Source organism: Lipophrys pholis, assembly GCF_963383615.2.
Source record: "Lipophrys pholis genome assembly, chromosome: 22".
NCBI classification, from domain to species: domain Eukaryota; kingdom Metazoa; phylum Chordata; class Actinopteri; order Blenniiformes; family Blenniidae; genus Lipophrys; species Lipophrys pholis.
The window spans coordinates 17,918,676-17,929,068 of record NC_137644.1 but is presented as its reverse complement, the minus strand read 5'-3'; the positions used below and the strand labels follow the sequence as shown (position 1 = coordinate 17,929,068).

At 39.0% G+C, this 10,393-nt stretch overlaps 1 protein-coding gene across 1 annotated transcript in view; it reads right to left on the bottom strand.

The window, feature by feature from the left end:
* Positions 1–3,114: 3,114 nt before the first annotated feature.
* pcloa (piccolo presynaptic cytomatrix protein a) overlaps positions 3,115–10,393 on the bottom strand; it is a 58,745-nt gene continuing 51,466 nt past the window's right edge. The window contains exons 23-26 of the mRNA XM_080492322.1: positions 10,209–10,267; positions 8,677–8,811; positions 7,199–7,344; positions 3,115–6,385 (exon numbers count right to left, since the gene is read on the bottom strand). Of these exons, the coding sequence (XP_080348448.1) occupies positions 6,242–6,385; positions 7,199–7,344; positions 8,677–8,811; positions 10,209–10,267 (484 nt within the window). The 3' untranslated portion in view covers positions 3,115–6,241. The remainder of the gene's footprint in view (positions 6,386–7,198; positions 7,345–8,676; positions 8,812–10,208; positions 10,268–10,393) is intronic.

Genomic DNA, 10,393 nt, shown 5'->3' with positions numbered 1-10,393 from the left:
CATTCATTTTTGACCAGGCGCAGTAACATTTACATTGAATATACATTAAATCTAAAACCACGTTATACCACAATTGAATACACATGCTAATTTTAAAGATTAAATCAATAAAAACCTGAGCTATTTAATAGCAAATGTGAAACTCCAACCTGCTGGTGACCTTGCAAGACACATACCACAAATGCTGGATCACCTTATCTAGGTTACTACACTTACTTCCTTAAAGTGCTGGAAATATCTTTACACATTTAGTATTTCAGTAGATTTGCAAAGTCTTCATGACTACAGCAACACAGAAGAGTCAACATTGGTTTTTGCACACATTCTTCTTCAAATTGTCCATTTCTATATGTCTGTATAAAACTCTCACACCAACGCTTAATCTATAATCACTGATTACCCTCAAACACAACGCAAGAAAGCCACCAAGTCTGGAAAAAAGATCTGAGAACTTCTCAAGCATTTTTCATGTAATTGTTGAAATTATTTTATTATCTCTTCTCATGACAGTGCCAACCACGACCACTTTTCCAGATTTCCCCTAAAAGAAATTGAGTTATTTCAGTCTGACCAGAAGAGCTGGTTCAACCTGTTGAGTAACAGACAGACCAGTTTACAGAGACACATCACAGCTACAATAAAGGTTATTCTCCCTCATCTTGACATTATTATTGACCGAATCCGTTTGCTCTTCCTCGGTGTCATACCCTCTGCAGTAATAATCAAACCCCTTGGAGAGAGGGAAATATCCAAGTGACCTCTCAATTGAATGTGGACGACTGCCGTTTGGAGATCAAGCCACGGTGGATGGATGTGTAACCGCCGGCTGACCTTGAATGAGCTGATGCATCCGGCAACGTCTCCTGATGCGGCCTTGCCAGATCTCTGTCGCCTCGATCAGCAACGACACTCAGTGAATCAGAAATGCAGGACGACAGCAGCGTGTTCTCAAACCCCGCACCCTTCTGAGGTCGGCCATATCTATTGAAGGCAAAAGGAGGAGAACAAACATCTTTAGAAGTGAAGGATCTGAGGGATCCATCAGAAAGGGGGCGGGGGTGGGGGGGGTGGGGGGGGTGGGGGGGGTGGGGGGGGTGGGGGGGGGGGGGGTATCAGGACGTGGTATGGAGAGGGTGAATATGAAAGACAACACGGGGAAACATAAAACACGAGGGAGAGACTGAAAGGGAATAATGTAGACAACAGAGTGGGACCCGGAGAGGAGAGGCTTTGATCAAACTGTAAACATTTTCAGCAAGATGCACATGATGGTGTCCTTCAGTGCTTTATGTCTTCCTGTAACGTCTCTGGGACTGAATACTAGAGAGCTTCAGTGGGAGCAAGTTTATTGTCGTAAGTAAGAGACAACTCAGCAATGGCCATTTAAATTGACATAGAAAAATATTGTCCGGATTCCCACCTTTTGAGTTCCGTAATGCCACAAAGATGGTTATAGACATTTTAAAGTAGACAATTCCAACAACCTCTTATTCGTTATAATAGTTCAAGGATCCTAAAGGTTACAGAGGAAGAATGTGACTGGAGGGTCACTGTTCATTCCCAAAATATGCCCGCGAATTCCACAGAAGATCAAACATCAAACACAAGTCACAAGACAATCATCATTCATAAAAGTTTATATTTAGTAAAACATTAAGGGATTGCCAAAAGCTTCACCAAGCTGTGAGAATAAATGAAAAAAAAATGGCACTTGTCCATGTACAGAGAAATGAAATAGCAAATTTCTAAACATATTAACTCTCTGTTAATATAGGTCGATTTCCTAACAGTAAATGATCTGCTTGAATCAAACCACTGCAAATAACATTCAGCTGTCGCACATCCCGAATAGCTTGTGGCAAGAGCTTAGTGCTCTGCTATATATAACACGTTTTATCTATTTAAAAGTACAGTTGAAACCCCCTGCCAGTCGCTTTAGCCCCCCTACAGAGATCGCGGCCTTCTATGGGCGTTGGCAACAGGTGTCCATACAAAGACACAATTATACCAACAACCATGATGAAGGGTTCCTACATTCGTCATCATTACCAAGAGCAGACGGCAGTAATCAACCTAAGCAATGCAAATATTCTGAAGTCATGACCATGGACATAAATTCTAGATTGATGGGATAGTACATAAAAAAACTGTTGTTGATTAACACTATTTTTAAATTAGCACATATCAACCATTCATGCATAAACAAAACACTGATAATAATAGTTCTGATTTAGAAAAAAATAAAATATGGGTGTGAGTGTAAATGTGCAGGTGCAGAATCAACATTGAGCAGGTGCTGACACATACGACCTGTCACACCCACACACACAGTCTGGGGTCTCTGAAAATATGAAGGCATCAACACAAAAACACACTGGGGGATTGCAGATGGAGGTTCTGATACACCAGATTAATCCATTGACCTTGAGACAGACACACAGAAATGTAATTCAGAGTCACCAACTCACCTCAAATGCACGTTGATATGTTTTCCTCACACAGTCCATAAAGGCCCCAAGCCTAGAATCTAATCAAGGACATGTTCACTATGAAGGGAAAGTGCAAGTTCGTGAATTGGTGAAAATTTGCCAAAAGACCTCGAATTGATCGTCGTAGGCCAGGGAAGCCGAAGGTGGCATCACCAATCTTGGATAATTAAAAAGGTTTTGTGTAATGGTTGTGGGCTCACCACCTGCAGGAAGGTTCTTAATCAGGTGCAATGTGATCTGGGTGATAGTGCTCAGACTGCCACCCCCGCGACCCGGAAACGGATAAGCGGAAGAAAATGGATGGATGGATGGTTGTTACATTAACCCAATATGTGAGGAAGCTGGAGAAAACCCACATCTGTAGAACATGAAAACTGCACTAAACTGCACTCACCCCTGTATCAGCACTTTCGGCTGCATGGTCACCAAAGTCTGAGTACTACCATATGAAAGCATTCTGGCTCCATCTTGTGGCTATTTACTGTTACTACATAATCTGTGAGAACCGTTCATTAATTCATACTGGAATCATACAAAAATAAAAACGTAGTTTTAACCTCAAACTGTGTTATATTGAGTTATGCAACATGTATTGAGTCAATACACAGTAACACCGCTTCATTTGTACTGATATTTAATATTTAGACATGGGGCAACAGCCATTTTTACAGCACATTTTGCATAATTTATCAATACCTCCTGTATACAATCACAAAACCATGACAGTAGATTTTATTAGGTTTACTTACAAGTGAAAAACCAGACAGGTTTTACAAGCATAATCTTTGTACAGTCAGCATACATCGCCAATAATTATAGGTTTTCTTCATAATTTTCCCCCTTTATAACATTTTTGTTCAATATCTCCCTCTATCGCAGTCTTGTTTTTTTCTTTTTTCTTTAATAATATCTGGACACAAAAATAGTATGAACCACCAACGAAACATGCAACATCCAGTGTGAGCACATTTATATTCTCCTGCAACTACTCGAGTTGTTAAGATAGACTTCTGTGTTAGACTCTGGTAAACCTTTAGTGTTTAGTGTAAAGGGTCGGGTAAATCTGGGTCCCCATAGACAGACACAAGCTCATCTCCCAGTCTCTCTGCTGTACAGTGATCTAGAGAAAAACTACATTTCTTTTTTTTCCCCCCTCCTCTATGATCACATACCTTGTTTTTGTTTGTTTTTTAGTCTGCTAAAAGACCTATTGCTTCCCAAACCCCAGTATAAAAAAAGCTATGTATTTACAAGGTTGGAAATAGAGAGATGGCATCTGTGTGTGTTTTTGTGTGTGTGTGTTTTTGTGTGTGTGTGTGTGTGTGTGTCTGTGTGTTACGAGAGATTTTAGAGCTGATAGTCCCACAGACAACACCTAAAAAAAGACATATGCACTAGAGCCGATGACATGCATGGGTTCGGTATGAAGATGCTACACATACAAGCACATAGGTGTTAAATGAATAAAAACAAACAAACAAACAAACAAAAGAAAATCACACACACTGAGTTTAAAACTACGACTGTTTCAGGTATAATGTCCACTGATTACAAAGTTCTCTGGGTTTTTTTTGGGGGGGTAGTTTGTCATACACATATGTGGAAATGGATAATTTTCAATGTGGGAAGTGCATATCAAGATGGGGTTTATTTGAATAGGAATGTCGTTTTTTTTTTTTTTTAAATCTTGATTCATAGCTACATCGCTACGTGACCATTTTCTTTAAATATGTGAGTGTATGTTCGTGCACAAGGGCAAAAATGTTGGTTCTCTGAGTTTCAGGCCCTCTAAACATTGTAAACAAGCACTACATTGTGTACAAAATCAAAACTTATCGAGTTTTTCCTTTTTTTTTTTTTTTTTTACTCTGTACACCTGATATGTACTGTAAACAAATATAATACAACATATGAAATAGCCTCAGGCAATAAATAAAGCTTCATATAGCGATACAAAAAAATCTCATGTGAAATAATTGAAAAATCATATTAAAGCAGTAACCATTTGGTAAAAGATATGAAAACACAGCAGTGCAAAATTAAACTCAATGTCAATGTGTGGGTTTTTTGTTTTCTGTTTTTTGTCACATTTCTGGTAAGCCAAGATGCAGTTACTACCTTTACACAGCAGATGTTGCATAGAAATCACTCAGAGTAAAGTTTCACTGCCCAGTTTGACTTTAAATGTTGAATGAACCAGCTCCAAAATACACCTAAAGACCTTTTCATCATGACATAGTTTTGGATAATAAATCATTTAAGACACACAAGTGACAATTTACAGCGAGGACATGACAAAAAAATAAAATAAAATAAAACAAGCAACAATGATAGAAATGCTGTATCTTAGGATAGTATTAGTGATAATAGGGCTTTTTTGAGGATAGTTTCTGGCACGTTTGCCTTTTTATTCGCCACAACACTTCCCGATGTTGCCATCTCATTATTGTCCCTCTCTACTTCCTCACCTTGTTAACAGAATGATGACGAGGGTGATGTTAGTTATACATTCTAAGCAGAAAAAGTGCAAAATACCACAAAAGCGCGCGTCGTTGGGTTGACTGCCCTTCCGAACAAAAGCGTGTAAGAATCTAAATGTGCTTGGATCTCACGAGGAACAAAAGTGAGGAAATGCTTAAATCTCACGTGGTGAACGTCTCACATTCTAAGGGGGCATCATGGGTAAATAAAACGTCTATGCCACAATCATCAAGACTCGATTGTCTGTGATAGAGATATCTATAAATCTATTTATATAAGTTAGGATTAATGTCCACCTATGACACTTCACTATATACAAATTGAACCTTAGAGGTAATTTCTTTTTTTTTTTCTGAGTAGAACATGTGGCACTCCATACCAAATAGATTAACTCATGCGCACAACATATATAGTTTCCAATTTGAATATATATTGATACCGAGGCATTATCAAACCGTCATTTCATAAAACTCTGGTGGGAAGAGTGCGAAACAAGTAGTTTGTGGAAATAAAGTCAAAAACATGCTTGCGGCTATTTCTTTTGAATTGGAATGATAGGTAGTGTGTTATAAAATATACTTTTAGTATTTGATTGAGGAGAAGACAAATGATAGAACTCTACGCTGATATCGTAATACAAAAATAAATAGGAGGTCCCTGTAACAGAGTCTTCATTATTCTATTCCCGAAATGCTTTGTAAATGAATAAAGTTCTGCAGGTCTTAGTTAAAGCAATGAGGAGTCTTAAATGGATAAAACATCTATGTCAATAAACAAGAATCTACAAGCGAGTCCATTCCCTGTATCTATTAGAATTAAAGTATCTCTCCAGGGTGAATGATGGGTGTGCAAAATTGCCAAAAAAGTAACTGAGTGCATGGGCGTGTGTGTGTGTGTGTGTGTGTGTGTGTGTGTGTGTGTGTGTTTTTACTGTAAAATAAAGTGTGTAATACCTGGTTGATTTCGCGCTTGACCTCTGACCTCAGCGCCTGTGTTCTTCTCCCCAGCGCCGGCTATACTGCTGTACACTGAACTGTCCTGTAAACATGTGTTCATGTCCTGTAAACACATCACTGCTTCCTCTAAACTGAGAGAAATCCGTGCTCAGGAAAAGAAAAAAAAAAGCAACGTTGGAAAGTCCGGCTGTCTGAACTCGGAAAGCAAAGGCTGAAGCAGGAGACATTTTCGCCCCTCCTGCGACTTCACTTTGCCAGAAATCTCTTGCTTCCTCTTGAGTTGCTTTTACGTCTTCAGATCAGAGTTCCTGCTTCCTACGAGTGGATCTGAGCCGTGCTGGCGAGCAGCTTGTGCCAGCTCACCACTCGCTTCCGCAGGTCCACTTTGTCCAGCCACACGTAGGCCTCCCCGATCAGGGTCTTCTTCATGAACTTGCCGCCATTGGACACGAGGAACAGCTGAGACAAAACAAAGAAAGAAAGAAATAGAAATAACTGAGGGGAATATGCTTTGTGTGACATTTTATCTCACAAACGGCTCAATTTGACCTCAGAGAAAATATATAAAAAAACCTAGTTTGAGTGCAAAATTAGTGTTCACATGTTTAAAAGTCCACATTTGCTACGATTTTTCAGAAATACATTTCATACAAGAATCCCTTTGTTGGCAGCTGAGTAGCTACAGTGGATTTTACTGCTGCATCACTGATCTCCTGCTGTTCATTATCGCCACCGCTTGCTGTTCAGTTCAGATTTTGACCATTGTTATTTTTTTTCTTCTGCTTTTCCTGAAATATCTCAACCTGCAGGGGACAAATTTGTTATTTCTACACTTTGGCAAGGCTGGATTGGATCCTCTCGCTGATTGAATTTGACCCACAATATAAAAAGCAAGTCAGGTTGAGAAAAAAAAGTCATTTTTCAAGTTTGCAGCTTTATATAATGTATATACTTTATTTGGATTTGGATTGGTTATGTATGTAGGAAAGAGGATGGAGTTGCCAGGTGAGAGAAGAGGAGACAAGGTTCATGGATGCAGTGAGGAAGAAATGAAGGCGATTGGACTGAAAACAGAGGGTATTGGAAGGAAATGATTGGCTGTTGTAATCCCAAAGCTAAAAAGCCTTATAAAGAAGAATAACACTGTTTGCACCTTCGCTATATAAAACCCTGTGTGTTTGACACCCTAAATTTAGATATAAATTTGTCAAAGCAACAGAGATGCTATATAAGCACATGGAGCACAATGAGTTGGATTGAATGACTGATTACCTGCAGTGAGTGTCCGGTGGGATTCATACAAAAGCGGAAGGTTTCGTTAAAAGACGGCTCGCGGTCGTGCCGACACACTCTGGTCTTCTTCTTGATGATCCTCTTCTGGGTGGCGATGTTCACCACGTAGAGCTTCACGTAAAGATCTGTGGGCGCAGACACACACCGGAATGAAGCTGGTGTCATGCTATGATGAGCATTTCATTTGTCTGATAAATGCCAATGATGTCTGGGACGATTGTTCATAAATTCAATAAAATCACTAAAACCGAGAAAAAAACAACTTCTTATCATTTTCTGAAAGCTACAATATACCAAAGTGTTAATATTATGAGTCACAGAGAGAAATTCTGTGTTTCTGAACAACCATACATTGACGACGGCGATAAATCTCTGAGTACAGGTCCCATCTGGAAGCAAAATGCAAATCAAACAAGTCGCCGCCAGCTTGGGCATTAGGATGTAAATCTTACAAGAGGAGGCGAGAGGGGCTGCAATCTGTGTTTTGTAGGGAAAGAGACTCCTGAGTCTACAGAACCGACCAAAGAGGTGCCTGTGCGGCGTTTCGCAGTCACGGTTTGTCTCAGCACTGATTTATACGGCGATATTTTCAACAAACGTAGTGCTAAACTGCCGGATGATCAAGTGCTCCATACATTTTCTGAACAAGTCTAGCTTTCAGCTCTGTTGCTTCATATCTTTTCTGGCTTCATACAATTTGACACTGTTGGGGTGACATGACGTATACACCCTCAACAGCTTTCCAGGACCACCGCAAAGAGAGATCTAATCTTCTGCTTCCACTAATGGTCAGATTAGAGTTAACAATCAGCCTGATAACAACGTCTTGGGATTTTTTGAGGATGTTACTGCACATGGGAGACAGTAGATTTGGCATTAAGGAGAAAATGCAAATTCCAGAGAAAGATCACACAGCAGGGAATCAAACTTGGTTATTTTTTGCTGAGGTGATCTTGTATTGCTTATTAGTCAAAATCATAAAAATTAAAAAAAAAGTCAAAAAATCACAAAGTTAAATGAAATCTGTTTTTTTTTTAGCATTTCATTTTCTTGATATTTTATTAAAGCTGCTCCTGATTAAAATAACGTATCATGGTGCAATGCACATGATCTGTTCTTTTTGTGTTCAACACTGAGCTCGTCTCACCTCAGTTTCATTTTTTTTATTTTTACGCTGTGTGTGTGTGTATACAGTGAGTATATGAGTTTGATGCACTACAACCAAATGTGGGCTGGGAAAAAAAAAAAAAAGACGCCAGTTGTGCTGCAACCATAAAAAAAACTGGCAAACACTCGTGGTGAGATGCCAGAACAAGTGTCTGTGTGGGCTTCCCAGCTGTCAAATGTAAAACATTATATGCCTCATTAAAAATCTCAGTGAAAAGAAAAGCCAAAAAATAAACCCTCAAAATATGACAGCGCTGCAGGAAGAATATCGACGGGTATTTTTTGATTACCAGGCAGGTGGTCTGGACTCTTGAACTTGTAGGTGATGTTGCGGCATTGAAGAATCTCAAGGACCAGATGTTCACCCTCCGTCTTCATCTCCTTCTTCAAAGCGATCTTGATCTCACCCATTACCTGAGTCTTACCTAAATACACACACATACATACGATTACTCATCAATATTGATTTGTGGTATTTTTTCATACAAACACAATGTAAAATGAAATTCATTGCGCAAATAATCCAAGGAGCGTTGAAAGATTATGTAAAAAGCTCCAGTTTGAGCCCTACTTTGTCAAAAGAAAACAGGTAGTTGTCCCCAAACAGCAATACAATTTAAGGAACAAATCTATGTAAAAAGAAAATTGTGTTTGGTGGATTATAATCAATCCCAACCTCCAATCCCGCTCTGAAATGTGATTTCATCTTTCACAGTTGCTGACCTCTAGTGGACAAAATGTATAATTACAGGTTGAATCATAACCATCGCAAACTGAAATGTCTAATGGATTTTATACTTTTATAGCATTTCCACTGATTCAGCAGCTCTCTAAATCTTTCACACACCAAAGGAGCAGTTTGAGGTTCAGAGTCTCGTTCATGGACACATCGGCGTAGGAAAAGAGTAGAGATTAAGTTTACAACCTCACAACCTACAACTGAGCCGCAGCCCACCGAAAGGCAATAACAATTGTAAAAGCTGGATCAACAACACTCTGGCAAATGATAAATGTAGCCCGTGTGTGTGTGTGTGTCTGTGAGTACTTTTATTACTCCTGTTGTGAGGACATAAATCTGTCTACACTCCCCACTGGGACAAAAATCCATAATGTAAATCATTATGTCTCTATGCGGAGGTGTGGGTAAGGTTGTGTGAGGTCAGGACTCAGCTTAGGTAAGGTTCTGGGTTATTTTATTTTAAATTAATCAATGTAAGTCAATGTGGTGTCCTATTCAGTGATAAAAATACAGCTCTCTGCAAGTATGTGTGTTTTATAAACAGATAATTGAGGCAATGACTAAGAGCAGATGATAACAAAGAAGTTGAAAAGAAAAAGGCTGTGAATAAGTAAAAGTGCATGTGTGTTTACCTCCAGTCTCACACTTTGCAGTCAATTTGTGAGCAAGATAACAAACCTCAGGTCTCTGCTGCTTTTAAAGGTCATCATTGCACCATTACATTATTCATAATAACATGACTCAGTAGCTCTCAAGGAAAAAAAGGAAGAATAAATCGGATTAACAGAGAAAAAGTGAAGGGAATAACCTGTAAATGTGGTAATGCATGATGTGAATGGGGGATAATAAATAGTTTTTCATCCAAATACATGAAAAGTATCTTGTAGAGATGGAAAGGGAAAAATAAAATGCAGAAATACTTCAATGAGTAATTCATGGCTGGACTGCAGGATTTTACATGAAGTTAAAACACTGTTTGTTGCTTGAGGCAACATAAATCAACACCACCGTCATTAATGCATTTAAAGTGCCTAATCAATAAACCTTTGACATTCATATAATGCAAAAATAATGGCTTTTAACCTTCAGAGTCACTGAGTCCTGTAGATTTCAGTCCATCTGTGCCATTTGGGATCTTTCCACTGAGAACAGACAAAAAAGAAAAGAAGACATCAAAATGTTGTTAAATACACAACACATGACGAGCAGATCTTTTGATTTCACTATAGGTGTTCAAGAGTAGTGAGGGATAAATACTCAATAAACGA